The sequence below is a fragment of the Cyanistes caeruleus genome, chromosome 3 (assembly GCF_971803275.1).
Source record: "Cyanistes caeruleus chromosome 3, bCyaCae1.hap1.1, whole genome shotgun sequence".
Taxonomy (NCBI): Eukaryota; Metazoa; Chordata; class Aves; order Passeriformes; family Paridae; genus Cyanistes; species Cyanistes caeruleus.
The window spans coordinates 85,808,100-85,835,286 of NC_141703.1; the positions used below are offsets into that span (position 1 = coordinate 85,808,100).

The 27,187-nt window shown below is 42.4% G+C and overlaps 1 protein-coding gene and 1 long non-coding RNA gene across 4 annotated transcripts in view; one reads left to right on the top strand and one right to left on the bottom strand.

The window, feature by feature from the left end:
• The window catches only part of LOC111925776 (uncharacterized), a 44,530-nt gene that overhangs the window by 9,631 nt on the left and 7,712 nt on the right, over positions 1–27,187 (bottom strand). Inside the window, exons 3-7 of one of the 2 annotated variants that reach the window (XR_015284903.1) lie at positions 25,470–25,578; positions 4,870–4,968; positions 3,124–3,192; positions 2,834–3,016; positions 2,257–2,345 (exon numbers count right to left, since the gene is read on the bottom strand). This is a non-coding gene — a long non-coding RNA (uncharacterized LOC111925776). Of the gene's footprint in view, positions 1–1,702; positions 1,843–2,225; positions 2,346–2,833; positions 3,017–3,123; positions 3,193–4,869; positions 4,969–25,469; positions 25,579–27,187 lie in introns of those variants that run through there. The other variant, XR_015284904.1, reaches the window with a different exon arrangement.
• LOC111925761 (ovostatin-like) lies at positions 1,060–26,102 on the top strand. Of its 2 annotated transcripts, XM_023922295.2 has the most exons (36): positions 1,060–1,263; positions 1,740–1,923; positions 2,254–2,410; positions 3,534–3,586; positions 4,463–4,483; positions 5,510–5,678; positions 6,268–6,352; positions 7,178–7,289; positions 7,647–7,761; positions 7,972–8,081; positions 9,229–9,387; positions 9,736–9,963; positions 10,285–10,342; positions 10,817–10,962; positions 12,049–12,198; positions 12,747–12,917; positions 13,206–13,338; positions 13,911–14,007; positions 14,512–14,740; positions 15,302–15,425; positions 15,751–15,869; positions 16,318–16,369; positions 17,061–17,144; positions 18,037–18,213; positions 18,698–18,779; positions 19,252–19,408; positions 19,819–19,893; positions 20,857–21,022; positions 21,273–21,493; positions 22,066–22,281; positions 22,695–22,819; positions 22,997–23,087; positions 23,666–23,734; positions 24,653–24,758; positions 25,093–25,166; positions 25,888–26,102. In XM_023922295.2, exons 1-35 carry the CDS (start codon positions 1,154–1,156, stop codon positions 25,152–25,154), a joined length of 4,413 nt encoding a protein of 1,470 aa, XP_023778063.2. In that variant the 5' UTR covers positions 1,060–1,153; the 3' UTR covers positions 25,155–25,166; positions 25,888–26,102. The 2 variants fall into 2 exon arrangements, with proteins under 2 accessions (XP_023778063.2, XP_086738524.1); XM_086882398.1 differs by lacking the exons at positions 24,653–24,758; positions 25,093–25,166; positions 25,888–26,102 and having other exon boundaries at positions 23,666–24,030.

The following is a 27,187-nucleotide window of genomic DNA, read 5'->3' on the forward strand; positions in this document are numbered from 1 at the left end:
TTGCTAAGCATGGTGTCATGTGGTGGGTACAGAATATTCCTTTGGCCTGTTTGGATCATCTGTCCTGGCTGTGGCCCCTCACAGTCCCTTGCCCACCCCAAGCCCCCTGGCTTTTGGCTGGGAGGTGGGGGAGGTAGAAAGCCCAGACACTCTGCAAGCACTCTTTAACAAGAGCCAAAACACTGGTGAGTTAAGAACACTGTTCTAGCCTCAAATGCAGAGCACAGCAGGCTGCTGTGGAGAAAGCTGACTTCATAACCTCATGACAGACAGACCCAGTACCAACATTAATGGAAAAAAATTATTTAGAGTTTCCAAATAACTCCTCTCCAGCATTGTTTTTCTTGTGGCGAGCAGCCCACCTGAGTACTTTGTTTTCTCTTCAGAGTACAGAAGAACAAAAGAACTTCCTTCTCCCTAATAAAAAACTCCATTAGCTTCTACACAGGTGTGAAAACTGGAAACCTGGGGAACTAACAAATTCCCATAGACCCAGCAACTGGCTAATTCCAAGCTGAAATGAAATCAAACTTCCACGGTGCTGTCATGTTCTCAATGGCTAAGGTAGAAGTAATTAAGACTTTTTAGATCTCTTTCTGTTTCTAGCTTCTCTATTTTCCACTTAGTCAATTTTCAAAATACCTATGAAGCAAGGGAAAAGAGAGGTCAGTGTATTATTTTAGCCAGAATCTGGTGACAAAGTATAGAAAATTGCTCTACTTCACCTAGACTGTCAATCCAGTGGGTAAATTACAAGAACAATGGGGATAACCCTCAAATGTTAATCTGGTTTGACAGACTTACTCGGGTTTGCGTCACTTTGTGCTTTTCAGTTCTGTGACAAGCCTCAGTGTAAAACCCAAAGCCCCTTTCCTTGAAAACTAGTCCACTAAAGGTATTTTGTGCAGACATTCAGAGAAGTGCAGTGAAATGTTACAGTCTGGAGATGGTGGGTTGAATTTTGGTTGCAGTAGTGTTAGGGGAGGTTCTTGCAAGGAATAGGATAGACTGGGATCTCCACCCCTTGCTGCAGTTATAAAGGCACTAACATCAAAGGAAGGAGCCAGGGAGGAGTTGAAGAGCAAACTCCTTTCCTCTGGAGCACTGGATGAGGAATGCAGAGCTGTTAAACTAGTAGGCAAGGAATTGTTTCATGGGAAGAGAACTTATCTCTTTCTTCTGTCTCCCAGTGAGAAAAATGTGGCTGAAGTTTCTTTTGGCTATTCTTCTCTGGCATGTAACAGCTGCAAAGGAGCCTGAGCCGTAAGAACCACCCTATTACTACTATTAGTATTTGTGAAAAGGCTTTAAAGACAGTGCTAATCAATGTTATTAATTTTTCTCTAAAAATTTAACAATCCAGGGCTCGTATTTTATATCTGGAGAGCTAAAGTGGAATGGGGATGGCAAGTGAATCGTTCTCATTTAATACTATCCGACCTTCACTTATTGCAGAACTTCCATGGAAGTTGACGTGTGTCCAGAAAAGGCACTAGCAGTAGTGACAGCAGGGTGCTTTGCTAAAACCAGGAGGGCCCAGGGCTCAGATAAAGGGCAAAAGGGCAAGAGCTGGGAGCTGTGGGCAGTACCAGGACTGGGCTGGTTCAGAGCTGAGAAAGAGTGAGAAGCACTGGCAGTGTGTCCTATTTAATCTAAAGTAATTGGTGTTCACTTTATCCTGTTGAGGCTGTTTCTCCCTTACCTATGAATGTGATCACTGTGATGTTTGGATTTCACAGGCAGTATGTCCTGATGGTGCCTGCTGTCCTCCAAAATGACTCTCCAGGTCAGGTTTGCCTGCAGTTCCTTAACCTCAACGAGACAGTGTCCGTCAGAGCAATCCTGGAATACAGCTCTGTTAATACCACTATTTTTAATAAAACCGTGACAGAAAGCAGTGGTCTACAATGCTTCAAGTTCAAGGTAAGTTAATTTTAATTTATGTTCCCATGGAAAAGAAATGTAAACAGGGACAAGAAAATTAAAGAAGGGAGCACAGTAAAGGAACAGACAGGGAAAGAAGGAAGACTTGTTAAAGGAAAAAGGAAGCATAGGAGAATAACACAGTAACAAACCAGGAGGCATTTTTTGTATGCATAAGTAATAAGATAAAGCCCAAGAAAGGTGATGGAGTTGGTAGAAGTGAGCTTGTGTCACGCAGGAGCCCAGGCCACAGATATTGCTGTTCAACAGGTTCTGGAGCAAATTACTTCAAGACTAACAACCTCCTCGTGTTTTCCTGTTTCTTCACAGATACCTCCTGTCCACTCCACACCACTGGCATTCATTTCCTTCTCTGCCAAGGGCACCACCATCCGTCTGGAGGAGCGGCGCTCAGTGATGATCTGGAACACAGACAGCATCGTCTTTGTGCAGACAGACAAACCCATCTACAAACCAGGACAGACTGGTGAATGTCCACTTTGTCTATAATGTGGGCCTTAGGAGGCTATTTCTTCAGACAGAACTTCTCTGTCTGGTGTTTTTCAGGCTGTGCTACATTCTAGGTAGTTTCTTCAGAGTTTTTGTTAAAACTATTACAGTTCTTTGCTGAGGAGCTTAGGGAATCATCTTCAGGATGTCAGGAGACTGTCATTCCATGATCTCTGTCATTTTATTTGTCCCTTCCTCCCAGGTGACATAAGCTATCACTGCTGCTGTTTCATTACTGATGACAGACCAGGATAGTGGGAAGAGGTGATTAGATCTATACCTGGCATAAAATAATTCTTCCCTCTGCGGTGCTGGTCAGCATCAAAATAGACCAAACAGAGTGAAATCTGTTACTCTGACATGAAATATAAGTTGTTAAAGACAAAATCATGCTATTTACCTTCTGCCTCCGAGGTGTTTGGACTTTAGATTCTTGTGTTGTATTCCTGCACTTACACTTTCCCCTTATCCATGCTTCTCAGATGGCCATAAAGCAGAGATCCATTTTTCTAGATCCATTCCTCAATTAATTTCTAGGCTTTAAGGTTTCTAGCCCACACTGTAGGGAAACAGCAGAAGAAGACTTCTTCCCAGATATTAGTCATATAATGCAGCCATTAGACAGATTAGTTTTACTTTAATTAGGGTCAGTTCTATCTACATAGATACATAGTATGAAAAAAAGCTTACCATTTGGAATTTGGTGCCACCAAGGTGTCCAATATGGGTTGTTTATTGGTCAAATAGCTTGGTATTGAGCTGGGGCAAGCAGCAGACAAAAATCAAATTATGAAAATGTAATGCAGTTCTTATTTGTTCGGTCATTCCTTTCTGTGATGTTTAATGAAAGTAGACTTTTCATTGCTAACATTAAAGGAAACTTTTATGAAAGAGTACAAGGACTTGATGCTAGGAAAAAGACCCTTAATCAAAGTCTGTGTAGGGTTGTTCTACCTTCAGATGCATTTTATTATGTGCATCCTGTGCAAGCAGGACTGTTGGAAGACCCTGTGAAACTGGGAGTACTAATGAATGCAAAATATTATGTTCAGCCAAACAAACTATGGTCAATGTTAACACCCCGTTCCTTGCCTTTCCAGTGAGGTTTCGTGTTGTTGCCCTGGATTTCAATTTTAAACCTGTTCAGGAGAAGGTGAGTGACCATTAATACTCCCCTGTATTTAAAATTGCTGGGAGACAACTTCTCAAATTTTACATAAAGGATTGCTGTGGCTAAAATGAGTTGTTGCAGAGACTAAATGCCAAAGAATTAACCTGATTTCCTAAGCACATGCTGTAATCCACCCTTTCATTAGAGTCACAGGGAAGAAGGCAGGTGTTTAGCAGATTGAATTCCTGACTCAACACCTTCTGTGGTCGCTGGAAAGGAGCTCAAAACCCCCTCCACTTTGTTGCCACAGACATTATCTTAGATCTGACCAGAAAGCCCACGGTACAGCCTCCTGCTCTCACAGTTCAGCAAATGTTGCTTGCAGGCATCAGTAAATCATCCACCTGGCATTTTGCCCATTTTAGAAATGGGGGAAATTAAAGAGCAAGTTGCTGCCACAATTATTTATCTCTTCAGAGGGCTTCTTTCCACTGCCAGCAAACTCTCTTCATGCTCATAATGCATAAGGAAATTAATGTAAGGGTCTTCACCGGCCTCCTCTCCTGCACTTGTAATGCAGGAGACAGCACAGTGATAGCAAAAGAGCTGGTGCTAAAAAGAAGCCCAAATCATGGTTTGTGTGCACCTCTGTAACCCTGTTCACTTGTACTCTGAGACTGCACTCAAACCAGTATGGTCAGAAACAGCCCCACCATTCTCATTTCATCTCTCTCCTTTATGCAAGCTTCTTATTGAAGTAAAATTGCTGTTAAACTGATTGAAATAAGATATGAGGACCTCTGATTAATGGTATTATACTGAATATTGGTTATATACTTTTCACAGTCCTGAGGAAAAATAATTTGTGTTTGATCAGCAACCTAATATCTTCTTCCATTCTGTTTTTTCATATTTCAGTACCCCTTGATTACAATTCAGGTAAGAAATTTTTGTCCTTGTACTGCATTACTCCAGGCACATCCTTACATGAGTTTGAACATGTCCATACACATGCTGAGTACACCAGCAGAAATAAACAGAAACTCCACAAAAAGCAAGGATGCTCTTTGAGCTTGACATGGAAAGCACACCTATCATTCCAGCAGTTGAAATCTGTAGTGTTCTTATGTCTGCCTTTGATTCCTCTCCCCTTCCCCCAGTTTGCTCAACTTATTTTGGGGGTGTATCTTTTTGTAAGTCTAGTGCTGCTGAAAACTATGAACAAATACAGGTTGTGAATACAACTACTAACTATGTCAGTACTTTCATGGCATTTTCTGGGGATTTTTAAAGAACTGCAGTTTGTGTCTAGACAGCATACTTACAAGTTTCCATGTTACACTATGAAGTCAGGGGACTTTATTTTCTTTGCAGTGAGAACACACGTCTTCTGAGCCCTCCACATGTTTTTCTTCCAGTTGTTGCTGTAAAGAGTCAAGGAAATGGTGTGAATGAGTTTTCTTTAGTCTAGCTAGCATAACATATACTGAGAAGAAAATGCCACCCCAATGAATGCAAAATAAAGGTTTCCTTCCTTCTTCTGGCAAAAGCTGAAAAAAAAGCTGGGGTTGCTAAAGGCCAAGATTTGTGTGGGATAAACTTGGCTGAAGGGAAAGCACAAAGAAGATTTTCTTTCTCTCCCCTCTTGACACAAATCTAGAGCAACATATACTAAAGAGCAGGAAAGAGCAGCATTGTGCAACTTTCCCTGATGATTGAGACTAATAAGTAGGCTGGCAGAGAATACCTAAATCGGGAACAATAGATGAGAATCTAACAACATTAATAATAACATGAATAATCAGAGTACAAAGGCACAGTTTAACTCAATGCACATGCATTAAGCAGCTTCTCCAGGGAGTTAAAGCAACCTGCTCTATTTTCTTCTTGTTGCTGGTTTTGTGTGCTAGTAGCAAAAGATTTCCAAGGCAAAAAACTGTGAGTCTGTATTCTTTTTTTCTTCAGGATCCAAGGGGCAACAGGATCTTGCAGTGGCAAAATGTGACGTCAGAGATGAACATTATTCAGCTAGAATTCCCACTCACTGAAGAGCCTATCCTGGGGAACTACAAAATTATTGTAGCAAAGAAGTCAGGAGACAAAATAAATCACTCATTCCTTGTGGAGGAATACGGTAAATGCCACCAAAAAATATATATATATATTTTTATTCATTGTAGGAAATATTAGAGATGAGTTCATATCAAGCAACCTTTTTGACTGCTAAAACTTCAAACAGCTTCCTGGCAAATGCAGCTTCAATTAGTTGTCCTTAAGAACTGGGGAAATTAAAAAAGAAAGAGTAGAGTAAAACAAAAAACCAAGAAAAATTTACAATTTTTCACACACTCAGCCAGCAAAATAATCTGCATAAGAAATCAGCAAGTTGATCGCAAATTTCAGTGAGACAAAATTTTGTCTCACTGAATTTACCCAGCTATGTCCATGAACTTTCTTTGCCAAAGCTCTGCAAGACATCTAGACAAAACAGGATTCACTTTAAAAGTCCTGTCTTTTCTTCTAAGTATTGCAGAAATACTTTAGTAAGCCTTTGCAGATCAGGCCAGTTCTTAAACACATTGCCACCCTGGTTCTGAAATCCCATTCCCTCTATGGCTAACAATAAGATATATATTCTCATTTTTGCTTTCAAATTAGGAGGGTCTGCAAATTTACCATATCCCAAGTGTTGGGTTTTTTTTTCTTTTTACTCTTTGTCCTAGTGTTGCCGAAGTTTGATGTCACAGTCACTGCACCAGAAAGCCTTACAATCCTGGATTCGGAGTTCACCGTGAAAGTCTGTGGCTTGTAAGTACCACGTGCAGAGTGGTTAGGAAATGTGCTGAAGTGGAAGAACTTCCCAAGGACTAGAGAAAGAGCCAGGGCGTAGAGAAAAGCCAAAATAGGGCCCCAGAAGAGGTTGGTGAGGCTTGACTTGGTCATTGGGGCTTTCATTTATTTCTGTGCTCATCCCATTTTATTGTATAAGTATTTGGCTCCACATGGTGTTCTACGCGGTGGATAAACCTTTTGAGAGGTTCCCTGGTGAAGTAGGATGTGTCCACTCCAAACAACACACTTCAGAGGGAGACACTGCTTCATAAAGCAGAGCAACATTGAATTCTAGCTGGGGTGTTACAGTTAGAGCTGTCTAACTTCCCTTCCAAGCCTGGTCCTTCAGAAGGAACTTGCTTACACCAACATCAAAATCTTGTAATTTGGGATCCAGAGTTGAAATTCTGATTCCTTAACAGATATGAGGAGCTTTGCTTTGATTTCAGTGAGCCTGGAACTCCAGTTTAAGCAGAAGATTGGAGACAAGTGTCTTAATTTGATCAGTAGCTTCATCTGTTTATAGTAGCTTCATTATGTTTATAAAGGTATTTGGTTTTACATTCAAAGTGTAGCTTTGTTTCATAGGTTTAGGTGTGAAAAAGAACTAATTTTGATTTCTGAGTTGTATTTTCTATTTTGTTAAAGCAGGAGAGTTAGGAAAAACCTGTGAAACTATTCCATGCTCTGTCTTCCCAGCTCACTGCTTGTCCTGGATCTATTCCAGCACACATTAGCTTAAGATTATTTTTCAAGCATTAGCTCATAGACCTCATCAGATCATATTTCCTCTTCCCCTAGGTACACCTATGGCCAGCCTGTTGAAGGGAAAGTCAAGCTCAGTGTGTGCAGGGATTTTGATTCATACGGGAGGTGTAAGAAAAGCCCAGTTTGTCAGTCGTATACCAAAAATGTACGTTACATAATTATTATTCCTCATCATGCTTGTCCTCTGTTCCGTGTTCTTGCTCCTCTCCCTTTGCCCATCACACTTTGCTTTCTGTCTTTGATTCTTCTCTTCACCCTACTCCTCTCTTTGCTTGTATGACTACCTAGGAGCTCAGGGCACCTCATTTCTCTTCTTGGCTTCTTGCAGGCCTGGAGGATTGACATGTTTCTTTTTCATGACTCAGCTTCCCATAAACATGCATAAATCATGTTAAAATTACTGGGAAAATACTTCACTCACTAAAGAAGGATCCTGTGTATTGTCAACACCCTTTGCAAGCTATGATCCTTGACAACAGGATTTGTTTTCTTCCCTGTCCAGCTGGAGACAGAGGGTTGCCTCTCCCAGGTCTTCAGCTCCAGCATCTTTGAGTTACATCGCACTGGTTACATGAGGCACCTTGATGTGAAGGTCACTGTGACAGAAAAAGGAACAGGTAATCCCTTGCAGACAGACAGGAACAGCAAAAGCAGTGTGGTCCAGGAAGAGAGTAGGAGACAGCCTCTGCTTGCTGAGTACAAGGAGATGTCTCCATGAGGAAGGGAGGCACATTTTTACAAGCACAGTGGCCATCTCCAGGCAAACTCTGATGATGCTCTGTGCAGGACACAGTTCATCTCCTCATGACTCTGGGCATGTCTTCCAGGCCTGCAATTTACAGCTGCTCAGGTTATTTCCATAACTCGGGTGATGAGCGCCATACGGTTTGAGAACGTGGATCATCACTACAGGAGAGGAATTCCTTACTTTGGACAGGTAAGCAAGAGCTTGGAGGGCTTGTATTGAAGATGACTGACAGGCCATCACATAACAACAATGATGGCAACATCTAGGAGACTGTTTGGGGTGGGGGTGCTGTCCCCAAGCTTCTTTCACTGAACGCAATGCCCTACTGGTAGTTCTGAATACTGAAGACTTTTAGTTTATTCTGAGTTTGATTCTGCCAGAAATACTTCTGATCAGAACAGCCCATTAACTAGCATTTCTCTAACTTGCATTTTAAGCTTGCTATAAATCACTGCCTCTCCCTTCAAAACTGACCATCACATGCCAACCAGACATGAATAAAAACACTGCTGGATGAGGGAATAAAGAGGGAAAGGAATTTAAGACACACACAAAAAAATCAAGGAAATAACAACAGTTTTTGTCTCAGAAAGGTTTTTCATTTGTTTCATGACAATACCCACATAACTCTGTCAGTGGTTTAAAGGGTAGGGATAAATCTCTCTCCTTCAGTTCAGCTTTTGTCAATGAGGAAAAGATAGAGGAGGACCAGTAGCACTGAAAGGAGAGAGATTGTCTTTCAAGAGTGGGGTTTTCCCCCACTGTAAAGTCTATATACCTTTCTTTTTCAGTTCCCATTCCTACTCTCTTTTTTATCTTTTAAAAATCTCATTTCTAGCAACATAGAATTTACTTAAAGGGTTCTGTTATTTTGCTGTTTGTTTGTTCGTTTGACACAAACAGCAGAGACAATGTAGACAGAACCAGAAAAATGTTCAAAATAAAGAAGTGGAGAAAAGGTTTTCAGACACTGAAAACAGCAGGAGCAGACTCTCAAGACTAAGGAAGGGAAAAAAGGAAGGGAGAAAAGAAAATATATTTTTAAACTGGAAATGTATAGTCAGAAGGGACTGATCAGGGAAGAGATGAGACACAGAAGTTCTTGCTCCACAAAAGGACATTATCAATGGTGTGGCAGATGCTGAGGAAGCTCCTTCTCCTAACCTCATAAGATAGCTCAGATGGTTGCCAGAAAGTGAAGAGAGACTTTTCAGTTGTCAAGTGTTGCGTTGAAGGAAGAGTAATTCTGCTGTTTGGAGAGCAAACGAGTACAAAATATCAGTGTCTACATACAGAAAGACAATACACTCAACATGTTTCACATCCCTTTTTACAGATCAAGCTGGTAGACAAAGACAACTCTCCAATTTCCAATGAGGTTATTGAGCTCTTTGTCAATAACAAGAATACAGACAACTTCACCACGGATCATAACGGTGTTGCTGAGTTTAGCATTGACACATCCGAAATGTTTGATCCCGAGATCAGTCTGAAAGTGAGTACAAAACAAGGCTGAATAGAGACACAGACAGAGATGGCTGCTCTCAAACTGAACCCAAAAGAAGATGGGTGAGGTTTTAATTCTGGTAATAAAATATGCTTTCTTCATCTTTCTTCATGGTCTAGAGCTCTCAAAAACTACCAGGAGTGAAGAAAACATCTGAGTTGTTGCAATGCAATGGCTTGTTGCAAGGCTGCTCTTTCCTTACCAGTTTGGCTTTAGACACAGTTCTTATCTATATGCATTACGTGAACTAATCATTCTGAGGTCAGAATGTAATGATGACTTCCCTAGTGATATATGTTTGTTTTCCTTTTCTTCCCCACTCCCTCTCTTGTTCAGGCAGTTTATAAAACCAGTGACCACTGCCATTATGAAGGCTGGATAGAGCCTTACTACCCAGAAGCATCTCTCTCCGTCCAGCGCTTCTACTCTTGGACTAGCAGTTTTCTGAGGATTGAGCCCTTGTGGAAAGATCTGAAATGTGAGCAGAAGAGGATGATCACTGTGCACTATGTCTTAAACACAGAAGGATACAAGAGAATCACCACCATGAGCTTCTACTATGTGGTGAGTATGAGGTTGTGGGTTGGTTTGCTGAAAGGGTTTCACTGGGCAGCTACCTGGCAATCCATCCACAGGAATTACAGCAGTGAGTGCTCTTCATGGTGTTCTCTGTCCACCCTTACCCTTCCTTTTGCTTCTGCCTTGTGACCAGCAACAAGGTCCCTAGCAGCAGCAGTGTGAGCATTCAGCATTCCCTAAGGCTTATGTTTAAGCATTTGAGATCATCTCATTGTAGATTGTCCTGTTGATACACATTGAACCTGATTGCTGCTTTCTCCTTCCAAGTTCTGCCAACCCATACATGTCTTGATCTTCTCTGCACAGGGCATGGCAAAAGGCAAGATTGTCCTTACAGGGGAAATTAAAGTTAACATCCAAGCTGGTAAGTTAAGTTGCCAATCCATATTTTTGCATTCAAACAAACAAACAAACAATCACTGAGATGGTTGAATATAGCAGCTATAAGGAGGGCTGTATCTCTCTCCACCCATACATGTGTGCATGGTAGTAGCACTACCACTAAGATCACTATAAAGTCAGGTTTAGTCCAGCAATTCCTTAATTTGATATTAGTCAAATAGTGTTCTCTAAAGATCTTCCCAAGGGATGGCATAGAGAATGCAGAGTGTCTGCTTTAGGGTCCTAACTGAATATGGGCACATGTTCAAATCTGCAATAAATCTGAGACCACCTGGATTAAACCCAAGCCTGTCACCTCCTGGAATATTGTTCAGCTTATCATCTAGGTCCAGATCGCTCGACTGACTGATACAGTCACATACTTGTTGAGTTTGACTACTACTACAGTAAATCTTTGATATTCCTTCCTTATTGGTGCCAATATTTTCTCTAACAGGTCAAAATGGCACTTTCACCATTCCACTTGTGATCAGTGAGAAAATGGCTCCAGCCCTTCGGCTGCTGGTGTACACCTTACACCCTGACAAGGAGCTGGTGGCGGACAGTGTTCAATTGCCAGTTGAGAAGTGCTTCAGAAACAAGGTGAGAAGCTCTAAAATATAGCAAACCATACCTGCTATCAGATAAATACGAATTCTTTGTGTATTCATCCACAAGAGATTTCCAGTTTTGTTTCTTGTTTCCTTCTACTTCTCTCTGCATTACTCCTTTCATTTTCTCTTTTTTCTCTTTGGCCTTACTTCTTTCCTCTACCACCACCTCCTGGCCTTATTGTCAAAAGATATACCTTCTTTTAACATTAAAAATTTTCAGGAGACCCACGTAAATCCCAAATGATTCTTGCCTCTCTTAAACTTCACTAGTGTTCCGTTCAATTTTTAGACTTTCTATTCTTCAACATAGTGAACATGCTTTAGACTTATCCCACTTCATCATTCAATCTAATTTACACTTTTTTGTTGAAAAATGCAGTTTGTGTTTACCAGAACTAAATATACACAGAAAAGAAAGTCAGGGTAGTCCGGGGTTTAATATTTCTTCCTCTTTTTTTTTTTTATGGCACATTTTCTTTCATCATTATAAACTCAGATTTCACCAGTAACATTTTTCTATTCTTCAGCTCCTAGAAGGTAAAATGAATCAAGCCATAGAAGACAAACCAAGTGACATTAAACAAAATGTTTCTAGCTGCCCATTTCTAGTTATCCCTTCTGTTTTTTCCCTCTTATCTAAAACAAATGTGAAATAGATTTTTTTTTCTGAATAGATGCAAAATCTGTTTTACATATTTGCTAACATGGGCCATGGACCTAGGAAAAATATAATTTTTTCACTGTAGGGATTATTGTATGTCACGTCATGTCAAAATAAGGCTTGTTTTGATTCGATAATGACAGCAAAAGAATCACACTTTGTTTCAAATCACTTGAGGTAGGCTTCATTTAAGCTATCACAGGAATCTAAGTGTGCTTATTGCATAAGTCCCTGTTTTATCAGAGGCCTGGTCAACAGCTACAGTGGAGACCAGACATCCTCCTCCAGGCAGATCTTCTGCACTTTACTAGAAAAATCCCTTCACTCTCCTTCTTGTCCTCCACTCACAGATACCATCAGAGCAGCCCCAGCAGCATGGGCTAGCCATGCCAACATCTGTTTCATGAATTTCAGGTCCATTTGGAATTCTCTGAGAAGCAGATGCACCCAGCTTCCAAAGTCAGTTTGGTCATTGAAGCTGCTGCCAACTCCTTCTGTGCTGTGAGGGCGGTGGATCAGAGCGTGCTGCTCCTGAAGCCAGAGACAGAGTTGTCAAAGGAAATGGTAAGCTGCCAAATGCCTTGTCTCCTTCCACTGCTTCTTTCTCCTCCATCACAGTGCCTCTCACCACTTGAGATCATTACACTGAGTTCCACAGCTTCTGGCATGTGCTGTCACAAGCCATCTTTAGTAGGCAATAAACATTTTTTGTTTCCTGTGGATTGTAAATCCTCTTTCATGTGGGGTTTAGTTTAACCTGTGGCTGGTCTCTGGCAGCACAACCCTCCAGTATATCCACTACTCTCAGTCCTGTGTCATCAGCAAACTTGCTGAGGGTAGACCCTTGCTGCAACATCCAGATCATCAAGGAAGATACTGAGCAAGATTAGAGCCCGTACTGGAGTACCCTGTGGTACATCGCTGGTTACTGGCCTCCAACTATGTGCCACTGATCACTGCCCTCTAATCCCAGCCACTCAGCCATTTCTCAGTCCAGGAAAGATAGCACGGTTTCAAACAGGCTGGCATCTCAGTTTTGGCAATTTGCAGTATTTGATGGTGTAAGGTTGATGTTTACAGACACAAAGTTCCTGTTTCCTTACCCCTCACAGGTATACAGCCTGCATCCCCTACGAGACTTGCGAGGCTACGTCTTCCATGGGTTCAATCTAGAAGAAGACTCCCAAGAACCCTGTGTCTCATCTGACCACATCTTTCACAAAGGCTTGTATTACACACCTGTAATGTCTGGATTAGGCCCAGATGTGTATCAATTCCTCAGGGTAAATGTCCTGTACATTACTTAAATATGCTGAAGTGAGTTTCTGCTTATGTAGTGTTAGATTCTGCAAAGTACCCTATTTATTAGTAAAACTCATACATGACAATCTCCTTTTAGACCTCTATTCTCAATTGATTCTGGTGCCCACTGTGATTTTCCAGCACAAACCTCTCCCAAAAGTCTCTGGGCACCTCTGTGGTGGAAACAGAGTAATGGGAAAGAGGGAAGAATGGAACAAATCTCAGCTACAGTGTGGTTACGGCTAATGCTAAAATGTGTTTTTTTACAGGATATGGGAATTAAGTTTTTTACCAACTCAAAGGTTCGACAACCAGTTGTGTGTGCTAGTGAGACTGTAAGACGTCAGCCATATGTAGTGAATGCAGGGCATGTGGCTTCTGCACACCACATCAAATCACCAGGTAATACAGAGCACAGGAAACAGATTTTACCTTTCTCCTTAAAGGACTTGTTATGCACATGGACAGTACTCACCCATTTTGGTTTTGATGTTTAATATTGGCCTGGCATAGAATGAGATAGCTTAAGTTAATGGCCAATACCCAAAAGAGTCTTTCAGGTCTACACTTCTGATTCATTTCCATTCTCACACTGGGAATTGCAGTGTCACACAAAACTAATATTGTTGACATTGATTCCCTCCTGACCAGAGCTAGTTGGAAAAGACTGTGTGATAGTGTGAGTAGTAATCAGAGCTAAGACCTGAATTCTAGCCCTAGGTCTCGTGCTCATGAGAGACCAAAACACTTCAAGCAATGTTTTCTTTTTCCTTTGACACCGGGTTATACCTAACCGAGGGGTGGATTAGTAACATTTAATAATATTTGGGTGGGATTATATAGAGTCTCAGCTACAAGGAAATGGTAAAACACTTTTGTCCTTCGTACTGGCCCATGCACATTCAAACCTGTCCCTTCTGGGCATCTTCATTATATGAACCAGGTTTTACTAAGTTCTCATCATCTCTTACCAGCTGAAGCTGGTAGGGAGGAACAAGAGAGGAGACTCATCCTTGCGACTATTCGGGAATTCTTTCCTGAAGCTTGGATTTGGGATATAGTTCCAATTAAGTGAGTACTGCTTCTTTCATATCTTTGCCTTGCTTTAGGAATTACTAAATATGTTCTCTGATGTCCTGCAAGGTAGCAATCCCTTCCCAACTCTTCTTCCTTTCTGGCCCAGAAGACCTAGTTTTTCAATCATCAGCTGCCCATCTGCCCTTCTCTTTCCCGTGACCAAATTACCAAAGATGTCCCTAAAGAACACCTGCTCCCACAGTGTGTGTACCATGAGTCATATTCCCTTCCTCACAAGAAGGACACTTGTATTTAAAATACCAATTTGAAGAACAAGAACCCTGAGTTGTCTTTCCAAACTAAAGGATGTGATGGGCAGAAGAACTTCCAAATGGACTTTTCTCAAATTTTAGTGATAAATTCCAGGGATTGTACATGGGATTTCTGCAGATAGAATAAGGGTAGTTTTGGCTTTCAAAACTTGTTGCCTCTACTGAGAAGCAAGTCCTCTGAACTTCACCCTTTCTAAAACTTTCATCCTTCCTCCATTCCCATCAGCTCTACTGGAAAAGCCAGCATCTCATACACCATCCCTGACACCATCACCAAATGGAAAGCCAGTGCTTTCTGTGTGGAAGAGCTGGCTGGATTTGGCCTGTCTGTGCCTGCCACCCTGACAGCCTTGCAGCCTTTCTTTGTTGACTTGACCTTGCCATATTCTGTCATACGAGGAGAAGATTTCCTGCTTAGAGCCACTGTCTTCAACTACCTTGACCAGTGCATTAAGGTGTGTACTTCTGCCCACATTCTTAAACCTTACCCCATCTCCAAAGAAGCTGCAGCAAAATGATTGGTGCAGGTGGTTGGATTTGCTCTTGACTGAGGTGCTGCTCATTCTAGCTGACAACAGATTACCCTGTCCAGATTTGTGCTCTGAAACCAGTACAGAGCAAAGGGAGATCTTGTGAACTGTGACTAGGGCAGGCCTGTAAAGCAACAGTCTCAGGATCCATAGAGAAAGGAAAAAAGTGCTTTGCAGAGTATCATTCACCACCCACAGTTATGCAAGCCATCAGTGGTTTCATTTGGGCCATTTTCTTAAGGAAAGGTGTGCCTAGGATGCTTAACATCCTGTGTTAACAGTGAGACTGTTGAGAGGAAAAAGGGAAAACTGTTCAGGTTATATCTGATGGATGATTAATCAAACATCATCATCTGAAGCCTTAAATCTGCTCTACACTTAATTCTAGATGTAAGCAGATAGTGTCTCACCCCCTCAAATAATAAAGCACTATTTGCAATATGGTACAAAACCTTCACCCCATTACACTATTCTTTCTGTTCTCAGATTAATGTTTCACTGTCGGATTCCCTTGATTATCAAGCCAAACTCATCTCCCCAGAGGATGATGGATGTGTATGTGCCAAGCAAAGGAAGACCTATGTCTGGAATATTTTCCCCAAAGAAATTGGTAAGTGCTTTGAATCTACCTGGTTTTCTGTTCCAGGATTGATACTAATTTATAACCTGAAAAGCTTAACCCTTTTCCAACCTGGACAGCTTGGTCTACCACTGCTCTTTCCAGTTGTCTGGGTTAAAGAGCTTCTCCACAGCTTCAGTGTGTTTATCATTGCCATTTTTAGAGATCAGTTCTCTTCCCATATGTCTCATCTACAGTGACTGACTATTCATTATGTTGAACTACATCTTATTCATCAGATGAAATTTCTTACTTTGTCAATCATCCTGCATGGTAGAGGTCCATTTTTTTCCCCTTTTTTTCGCTGCTATTTAAGGTAATGTAGTGTTCAGCATTACTGCAGAGACCAAGGATGATGGAGCTTGTGGAGATAAAACTATCAGGAACATCAGTATTGACTACAGGGACACCCAGATCAGAACACTGCTGGTTGAGGTACTGCTGACAGCTCTTACTGTTTGTCCTGTACTCCTTTTCATGAGAAAACTAAAACACAGCAGAAGTATCAAAAGAAAGTAAAAGTTGTCCAGGTTCCCTAAAGAAGTCCTGGTATGGCTCCACCTGCATTTGGCTGGGACAAGGTCTGGCTGTTTAATCTAAGACCAAGTCCACTCCCATCTGGTGATCTGTTCAGTGAGGATCAGTGGGTGTTAACAAGTGCATGACTCCCTCGTGCAGAGGAGAAACTGGAAATGAGGGACTCCATCTGATGTGATCTCCCTTTTGGGAGCAGCCACATCATACATGAACTGTAAGCTGTTGCTTCACCTGTTTCATGATGTAGGAGGTTGGGGAAGGGGGTGGCTTTTTTGTCACTGAATTTCTTCTGCATGCTTTTGTCTCGTCTTTACATCATGTGTCACTTCTTTCCATCTCCATGCAGCCTGAAGGAATCAGAAGGGAAAAGACTCAAAACTCCTTAATTTGTACAGAAGGTAAGGGTCTTACATACCACTGTCTTGAGAACTGAAAGGAAGTGGGAGTCTGCACTCTTTCCTGCAGTGTTTGTTGATGGTTTCCCTTCCCTTTTTCCCCAGAGTTGTCCATATGATAGCTAGTATGAGTGCAATAGTCCAGTTCCCTGAAACCAAATTCCTGTGTGGTCTGGTGCATATCACTGAGGCAGCACCTGTGCCTTGGTCAGATGTGCTCAGATGCTTCAGGAAGGCTGCTATGAAGTTCTCAAAGAGAGACAACCTTTCCTTGCAAATTATGTCCTGTGTTTCATTCACCCGTGCTGACTGCTGTCCTCTATTCCATGGATACCTGCAGCTCACAGCTTTCTACCTCTGGTGGGAATGGGAGAGGGAATGTAATGTTCCTTTGCACACTATCTCAGTGCTGATTGTGTCACTGAAGGAATTCCCAGGGGTCACAGATACTACAATCTGTGTACACCATGCCCTGTTTTGCTGTTTTCTATTGAGCAATGACAGTGACTACACCACTTGATCTGTTCCTCACAATTTTGGTTTTGCTGTGTCCCTTTGTGTTCTTGCTGAATGCTGTGAGTTTCACTTTATTGCTGTCTCCTGTGTGCAATTTTGTACTGTGCAATTTGTACCAGGAGCATTTCAGTGTTACAATTATTATTCCTATAAAAATTACAAATATTTTTCTCCACAGGTGATGTAGTTATTCAAGATATAGCTCTAGAGCTACCTACAAACGTTTTGGAAGGATCAGCCAGAGCCTCCTTTTCTGTTGTTGGTAAATATATAATTAAAAAAAAAAAAAAACATTAAAAAAAGAAAATATAGAATATGTAACATGAAAGTTCTTTCAGGATTCAAAATGTGAGTTTCCACTCCTAGTGTGGGAAACTTTTGAGAAAAGAGACTGATTCTCATCTTGTCCAGCAATGCTCTGCAACAGCAAGATGAAGTTTAAATATCAGTTGCACCACTCTTCACTATTCTGTTTAAATTTAGTGCATTTGAAAGTCTTTCTCTGAAGCAGCAGCACAGTTCTGATTTATGACCTCAGCCAGATTCATGCTAGTATGGCATTCTTCTGTGCACCCACCTACAAATCAGAGATGCCAGTAGTCTATTCAGTCTTTTCAGGATGTGGATTTGGTTACATGGCTCACTAGCCATAAAATCCTTGCTTTCTAAAATTGGTGACGTTTAGAGGCTCATTCCAGAAATCCCTTGCTGGGTCTGTGCTACCTTTCCTAGAAATAAAAATTAGGAGGTGGTCTGTGATACCTCTGCATTATCAAAGTACCTTTGCAGCATTAGCTCTTAATTTTGCAATAAATGTTTTCAATAAAGAGCTGTGGCTATTCCCTTCCATCTTCTGGAAACAGAACTTTCTTGTAAGTTGCTATAATTTCCAACAAGAAGCATCTGCTTGAAGTGGCACGTAAATAAGGAGTGTTTCTGGTAAGGGCAATTTGGACTATGTAAGGAGAGGCAGGGAAGGGATTATTCGTTGGCTGCAAAACAGAACAGAACTCAGCAGAGAGAACTTCAAGTTTCTTCAGAAGGCTCCCAGCCCCTGCGAGGCTTTTATGACTCTGCCTGTGGAATGGAAATTGCTGGTAATTTCAGTGGCCATGAGTTGTGCTAATCCCCCCCTCCCATGTCCTCCTCCCCAGGTGACATCATGGGCACTGCCATGCAGAATCTGCACCAGCTCCTCCAGATGCCCTTTGGCTGTGGGGAGCAGAACATGGCCCTCTTTGCACCCAACATCTACATCCTGGACTATCTGAACAAGACAGGGCAGCTGAGCAGGGAGGTCAAATCCAAGGCCACTGGATACTTAGTGAGCGGTGAGATCCTTGTGATTCCCTTACAGTGTGTGCTGGAATTCCTGTCGAGGGCCAGTAAGCAGAAGCAGCAGCATGGCTACCCCGACAGATGGCATCACTGTGGTAGCACAACCCAGAGACCCAAGGATTTGCCCTGAACAATACATTTTTTACTTTCCTCTATCTTCTTATCTTATGCCTTTTTGCTGGCATTCAGCTGCCATGTTTCCTTTGAGGTTTTTGAGAGAAGTCCCCTTCTCCCTTTCCACACAGGCACAGCATGTGTCCTGATCCTGTGTTTAGTTGGAACACAGAGCTGATAAAGTTCTGCTAATTCTGTCAATGTTTCTGCAAGACACTGGACCCTTCAGAGCTCCTCTCCTGCTTGGTAGATATACATTGCCTTTCCATTCTTTCCCACTGTGGTTTCAGACAAATATGTTAGCAAACAAAATAGGGGTTTGCTTTTACCTCCAAGAACACTTCCTTTTCCATGTTCTTGCAGGCTACCAGAAGCAGCTGTCATACAAACATCCTGATGGGTCCTACAGCATCTTTGGCACCAGAGATAAAGAAGGGAACACCTGGTGAGTGACTGGGGGCAGAATTGGCTCAGAGATTAATTTGCATTCAGTAATTATGGTGCAGGTAAGAGGCAGCTTTACTGGCTGGATCAGATGAACAGGGCTGTCTAGGACTGTAGTACTGAAAAGCATTAAAGGAGAGGTCTCTCCATCCTCTGCCAGGCCAGGTGCATGAGAAGTTGATCTATAAAGACCCATCTGACTTTATGATTCATACTCCTGCTGTCTCCTATGAAACCCATTGCACTGTAGTGCTCTATAGTCAGGATCAGCCATGGGGTGTGCTGGACATCCTTCCCGTGTCCCATCTAGCTACTGCTCCTCTAACTGCTCTCTCTCTGAGGAGCAGAAACAGAGAAAGCAAGCCATGACACACTGGCTGTGACACTTCATGCTCTTCAACAGCACAAATGGGAGGGCTGATTTCTTCTGCTTCTCCCAGCGCTCATCTCACAGCTTCATCTTTCCCTTGCAGGCTCACTGCCTTTGTGTACAGATCATTTGCACAAGCTGGTCACTTAATCTATATTGATGACCGTGTCCAGTCTCAAACCCTGATGTGGCTGTCAAGCAAACAGAAGCTAGATGGCTGTTTCCGGAGTGTTGGGACACTCTTCAACAATGCCTTGAAGGTAGCAGAGAATTTACTACTTGGTCAAATTTATACTTTTTCACTAAGGATATGTTCTCCTGTTACTGCCAAAAGCTATATTTCACTCCAAGTGCCTGTCTTCTTCCAAGGGCTAATTCTCCACATCTTATTATTTTCAGCTCAGACAGCTTTTGTACACTTACTTTACATGTTATGTGCACATGAAATAGGGTTACAGGACTGTAAGCTTGAAAGAGTGATGTTTTTGGATTTAATAGCAAAAGGCTTCTCTAGATTTGTGAGCTATTCAAGAGCTATGTGAATGCTCTCCTTCCCTTTGGGCTGCCTCCAGAACTCTCCATACTCTTTCAGCTGGGACATGGCAATTCATATTTAAAGGCTCTCAGCTGTGGCATTTACTGATTATTCTTCTCTCGGTGTTGTTTTCAGGGAGGAGTAGATGATGAGCTGTCCCTTTCTGCCTACACCACCATAGCCATGCTGGAAGCTGGGCACTCCAGTATGGTAAGTTGCTCTGATACTCAGATGGAGCTGGTCCCCAGTTGTTGCCTTGGGTCCAGCATCTGCTAAATTGTCCAGCTAGTAAAGAGAGACAAAGAGAGGGGAGAGCTCCCAGAGAAGGTGACCGTGCTCTGCATCTGCACTGGTTGCTGTGATAGAGAAAATCCCCATTTCTATACCTCTTAAATCACCAGTCTTTGAGCAGAAGCTGTACAAACCTCAGTGGAATTAGATCTTCTATTTGTGAGACACAAAACTTTCAATGACAGCCTTCAGTTTCCAATAAAAAGACTTGACAGGTAGAAGCCCACACACTATGGCTTAGCCTCAAAGACAGCCCTGTCAAGAAAGTAAGTTGTTGCAGATAAACCTATAAAATCTACAAATGGAACTAAAAGATATGTTGGAAAAACAAATGCCCATCAGAGCAAAAGCTGATCCGTCCTTTTCAAAAAGTTGGCAGTACAAAGGTGACTACAGAGGAGATGTTAGACCTCAATACAGGAGTTAGCCTCCACTTTTTCATATCCTTTCTGACAACACAGAGTGGAACTGCACATTTTTTGTGGGTGTAAACCTAGTACAGCATTGCAGAATTAAAGTTACACCGAAGTCAGTGAGAATAGAAACCACTAAGTTAGATTTGTTTAAGACAACAATCTCTTGGCTATAGAAATGCAGAGCAAATAATTATCATGGAGACAAGCAGAAGGAATTATCTGTGAAACATATGGACTAACCTCGTCAAGAACACCATTGAAAGCTATTTGATTAATGCGATGTTTTCTGTGAAATCCCTCCGTGAAGAATTCTGTATTCTCTCTCCTGAAGTCATTTTACAAGCTGAAGTCCCACTCTCATTGCTGTGATAGTGATAGGATAAGGAACATATTTAAAGAAAATCAATTTTTGAGCAGGTGAAGACTACTGTCCTGAATTAGACCCATATGCTTTTTTGTTTTTAAGTACCCTGTAATCCGAAATGCCTTTTTTTGTCTGGAGACTGCATCTGAGAAGGGTATCGGTGAAGTTTACACTCAGGCACTTGTGGCCTATGCTTTCTGCTTAGCTGGCAAGGCAGAAAAATGTGAATCACTCCTTGAAGAGTTACAGAAATCAGCAAAGGAAGTTGGTGAGTTTCAGTCACTTGGGGAATTTGGGAAGTGGGAAGATGGAACAGATCTTACAGATGGTCTAACTTTGACACTACTGAGAGTGTGGGCACATGAACCAAACTGCACAAATAATCTGTGGAGTTAACCTGCAGTGCATTCATTGATTTGCAGGGAGCCCTTCTGAGGAAGAGGTCTGGACGCAGTGAGACTCCCAGGCAGTACAGAGCAGTGAATAATAGATATTGGTTCCTCTCTTTGTTTATTCAGATGGCTCGCTGCACTGGGAGCAGGAGGAGAGGTCTCCATCAGACAAATCTCCCTCCTTCCTTGACCATGCCCCTTCAGCTGAAGTTGAGATCACCAGTTACGTGTTGTTGGCATTGCTCCACAAACCCAACCGGAATAAAGAGGATCTCACAAAGGCCTCAGGGATTGTGCAGTGGATCATCAGGCAGCAGAATCCCTACGGAGGTTTCTCCTCTACCCAGGTGCCAAAACTACTTTCCACTCCACAGCTAGTCCTAGGAATTGGGGCACTCTTTCAGGGGTCCAGCAGGCCTCTGACTACCTAGTCCTGTTTCTCTTTTCTACTTGTTGTCTCTGAGAGAAGCCAAACCTTTATATTAGGAGACCAAAATACTTCTTTCCCCCTTTTCTTAACTATAGAAAGGTTAAAACCACCCAAGAGTAATTTGACTAGCAATAAATACAGATATTTGTGTCTGGGGTGAGCCTAGAAAACACCAAGTTCCATCTGTTAAATGACCCATGAGTTCTGTGTAGCTCCTCAGAAAACACAGGCTTCATCACTATGAAAAGCTCTAGAAGTGCGCTCTGCTGCTCATATTTTATTTTCTGAGACCCTTGTATTAGGATTATTAGATTCTTCTACCCTAAATCATACATGAGAGAATGAAAATGGCTCCTTTGTATGGGAACACTGGAGTTATACACAAATTCAGGACGGAGCAACTTCGACTGGTATTGCAGTGACTTTGATCCCCTCTGCACTGGTCACGCTGTGTAGCCAACTGTCTTTCATTGTTTTCTTTTTCTTCAGGACACAGTCATTGCCCTCCAAGCACTCGCTGCTTATGGTGAGGCCACCTACAACTCTGCTTCACAAAACAGAGTCAAGATCACTTCCAAAAAGCCTTTTGAGAAGGTATTTACTGTCAGCAATGAGAACAGGCTCCTGCTGCAGCAGAGTCCCCTTCCAGAGGTCCCTGGGAAATACAGCCTGACAATGAATGGCAGTGGATGTGTATTTATGCAAGTAAATGTCTGCCTTCTTCTTCATTGTGTCTCACATTTTGCATACAAGATAGCCATTGTTTTGATGATTTTCTAGCTGACTTCTATTCATTTTTCCTAATTGCTTGATTTCCCTAAACCATTTAAACACTCTTTTCCCCATCCCACATTCTGACTCCTGGGAGTTCTGGCATGCAGAAAAAGAGTCCTTTCTGATCAACATCTGGTTTCTTTCTGGGAGGTGACTCTGGGTACAAGCACCTTGATTTTTAAAGAGTATACATCTTTTGTGTTCATCTTTGATGTAAGCAAGGATCTTCCACTTAAAACGAAGTGCAGCATTGCCAGAAAAATTCACTAAGTCTGACATTTGCTTTTTTGGAATGAAAAGAAAATCTTTGGCATTCTTGAACAAAAAGGTATTTCCTCTTCCAGGCAGCACTGAGATACAATATTCACCTTCCTGAGGGATCCTTTGGATTTCTGCTTTCAGTAGAGACATCAAATGCTTCCTGCCCACAGGACAGACCAGCAAAATTTGATATTGTCCTCATAAGCAGGTAATGTACCATCAGCAAACCAGCTGTGCAGATGACAGGACACACAGACAGCATTGCTGTGTGTTTTCACTTCAGCTTATGAAGTCAAGAACCACAAGCTGATCGATATGCTGATGGTATCAGCCTGTAAGACACAGTATCCCAGAAGACTGCTGACAGGGAACTCTGTTGTTTCAGCTACACGGGGAAACGCAGCAGCTCCAACATGCTCATTATTGATGTCAAGATGCTCTCTGGCTTTGTTCCTGTAAAGTCTTCCCTGGATAAGGTAAACTTAGAGGAGCGAGGTTAAAATTACTCCCCACGGGGACAGAGGAGAAAACCAGAGGCATGGCTAAGAACCATTCAGCCACAGACTGTGTGAAGGGTTTGCATGGCTGCACTGCTCATTACTCGGTGGAGGGAATGCCCTCCAGGGAACTTCAAACACACAGACCCTCCTATATTTGAAACTAGGAAGGGTTTCAGTTCAAGCCTGAGCAGCTGGGAGCTGCAACTGGGAGCTGCAACTGGGAGCTGGCACTGCCTGGGTGGAGAAAGGGTGGGAAACCTCTCAGACTAGCTGTGAAACATAGATCACACCAGAGTCAGGCAGAATTCCCCAAGTGAATTGCAGTGACTTGTGCATTTGGAAAGAGCTCATACCTCCAACTAAGTCAAGTGGTAGGTTTTTGTCCATTCTTTCAATCTATTCAGCAATTTTTGGACTCTAAGAGTCAGCTACCAGCCCCTGAAACTTGACTATGAGAAGAATGAATACTGCAGACATGCAGCAATAGGGTCTGAAGCAGCATTTGTTTTGTAATATTTTACAAATATATTTATCTTGATTTTCTTGTTTTGAAGCTCATTGACAGTCATACAGTGATGCAAGTAGAAAACAAGAAAAATCACGTCCTCTTTTATCTGCAAAATGTAAGTTCTGGTTACTGTCTATTTGATTTTCACAAAGGATGGAAACAACATGTAATAGGTATGAATCTATATGAATATATGAATATGAATATACCCTATATGGTGCATATATCATGTTTTCTTCCTCAACAGTTTTCTACTGTAATCACTAAGCTGCTTACTTTTCAAACTGCATGTAACATCCCAACCTTCCAAGCAGCTTCAAACTGATACCTGTCCTACCAGCAACTAAAAAACCAAAAAAATTAATAAAAAAAAATCACATTTAAATTAATCAAAATTCTTTCTCCTTTCAGTCAAAAGCAGATAAATGCCTGAAAAGAGGTTCCCTTGTGTGTATGTCTCTTTGGTAGGCTTTTTATAAACCTCAATCTTTCCAACAGGACAGGAAACACTGCTTTCATTCTCCTCTGGAAAGATTTTCTTTGCTTCTCTTACACTAGATCATTGCAAAGTTTTACCTGTAATCTAATCCTTGAATCCCTGAATTTATTCAGTAAACAGTTTGCTCAGGGCACTAACAGAAGCCAATATCCCAGTGCTGTAAACTGACTCCCAGTTTCTTGGTGGCACGTAATGTCCATGTCTGAAATGGGAGGGATTGGAAAACCAGCCTTTATCATCCTGACCATTGGCAGACCCTGGAAAATTAAACTCAGTGCCTCTGGACAATTTTCCCACATCTGGCAACTGGATATGCAATAATTACAGAATTGGGTGATACAAGCAGGACAGAAAATCTATTAACTTTTCAGCTCAGTTTCACTTTGGACTCTCCAAACGTGTTCAGGTAATGGCTGTCCCATATCTGTAGGTGTGGTATTTGGAATATGCAGCCTGTCAGTTACCACCCTTCTCTGCTCTAGATGGTGCTGTACAGATAACAAGACTGATGTGATCTCTGACCTTCCATTCCAGATCTCACAGAAGAAAAGGAAAGAAATCACTTTCTCAGTTGAGCAGGACTTTGTAGTGAGCCACCCCAAGCCAGCTGCTGTGCAGATCTATGACTACTATGAAACAGGTGTGTCTTTGGTTTGAACCAGTGTGAAGTGTGGGAGAGGGACAGGGACAGCAGAACAGCATGCCTGAACCAGCCCTGCTGCCACCAGCACTCCTCTGAACTCCATCAGTACCTGAATCTAGGGCCAGGGGAGAGACTCATTTCACTTTAATGACCTTGGTCTCATGCCCAAGGTGACCAACAGGCATGACTAGAAAATTATGAAAATACGTGCACCAGAGTAAAGGACATTTCAAGGATCTCCAGTTTAAGCATGCATAGGTTATATCCACCTCCAGGAAAAGGCACAAGAAGTGTTCTCCAGGGTAACAAGAATATTTCTATTCTTCTCCAGAAGAGTATGCTGTTGCTCAATACTCATCACCTTGCAAAGAGGTTGCTGCAGAAATGGACTGAGGATTCGAAAAGGTAAGTGAAAGTCAGAAAATAAGCAGATAAGAAAGTGAAATATAAAACAGCAAGAGCAGAGTGAGCTGAACAGGAACTATTCTCAAAGAAACAAAGTTTTCATGAGGCTTCTCAGAGAGCAGGCAGAGACAGTGGCCAGATCCTGTCCCTTGACACCAGTGGAATCCAAGTGGGGACCACATCACTGTTCATGGGGAAAACTCAGCTTCTAGAATAAAAGTCTAAGTGCAGAATAATGGAAAGACTGCAAAATACCTTCAAAGTTTCCTCAAAAGCACAGATATGTAGCAAAGAACCATTTACCTTTGGCTATCCTTGAAAGTCTTACCTCTGGAGCCTATGCTTCCCAGGCCTAAGCAAGGTTTTCCACATGGAATAACAGAAACTTTTTCTGGGACAGTAAATACATTATCTGAGGAGAAAAAAGTGACATGAAATATGAAACATGAAATAACTGGTCAGAGATATGATGCTGCCTGGTTGTAGAGGAGGTCAGGTCTGCATTCTGTTCAGCACAGAAATTCTGCTGCTGTTATCTGATGAGCAGTCTCTGAGGGGTCCAGGCACAGCTTGCTGCAAGACCTTGTTCCAGCTTTTTCCTGCTTCACACAGAAAGAACTGTCTGCCCTGTATTTTTTTTTAAAAAATACCCGTATTTTGTAACCTGCAGCTATTTGTTTGCTCTCATTGAGGTTATTTTCTTTTGGATTTTCACCTGCAGGAGCACCATATATGTTGAACAAGTGGTCAAGCACCCTATTTTCTTCTGTCATGAAGTCCTGGAAAGGGCCATTGCACCCTGGGAATGACAATGGGACTCTGTGATGTTGATGGAGCTAGTGTCTGATTCTCTGTTTCCTTTCACACCACATCTCTCCAGTTCTGTAGCATAATCATGTATAACTTTCCACCAATAAACCTCCCTTTTACTTTGGGCATTTGCTTTATTTCAGTGTCACAGAAAAGGCATTTTGATGATAGTCCATGTGTCATGACTGCTGCCTGGGGGAGGATGAGGAGAGGAACACGCTTGTCCTGCCTGCAGCACTTTCCCTCAGCTACAGCTGATAACCACTGGCCACTGCTGCAATACACATCGTGTTCAGTCCCCCCACATCCAGAGATGGCACCCACTGCTCATGGCTGCTGGACAACCCCTCACCTTTCCCCAGCCCTGTGGGGGCACTGCCTTTGCCCCTGTAGCATAAGAATAGGGGTTTAGGTGTGGAAGGACATTGAGACGCTTGAGCATGTCCAGAGGAGGCAACGAGGCTGGTGAGGGGCTGGGAACACAAGGCCTGTGAGGAATGACTGAGGGAGCTGGGGTTGTTTAGCTTGGAGAAAAGGCGACTCAGGGGTGACCTTATCACCTCTACAACTCCCTGAAAGGCGGCTGTAGTCAGGTTTAGTCAGGCAGCAGCTGACAAAATGAGAGGACAAAGTCCTAAGCTGCACCAAGGGAAATAGAGGTTGGATATTAGGAAAAAGTTTTTTACTTAAAGAATGATAAAATATTGGAATGGTCTGCCCAGGGAGGTGGTGGAGTCACCATCCTGGATGTGTTTAAAAAAAGACTGGATGTGGCACTCAGTGCCATGGTTTATTTGAGGTGTTAGGGCATGGGTTGGATTCAATGGTCTTGAAGGTCTCTTCCAACTGAGCGATTCTGTGATTCTGTGGTTCTATGATCACAGAGTGACTCTGCATCAAGCTTAGCAGGGGACAGGGTGAGGAAAGGGGCAGCTTGCAGTCCTGGCCTGGTGATCAACTGGTCCCACATCCTGGATCTCACCCCATCAGGCCCTCCAGTCCACAAGTCTGGTCAGAGTTTGTCCAAACCAGGCCACGATGGATCATGGTTCCAGCCACCAGCAGCAAGCCTCCCTGTTTTCCTGCACCTCTTGTCATCCCCTGCTTTGTCACGCTTGGAGTCGTGGTGGTTTCTGCAAACACTAACACATCAGCACAGCAGCATCGGGAGGGCTCGGGAAAGAAACACGGATGCTGCTCCTCCTTCCCAG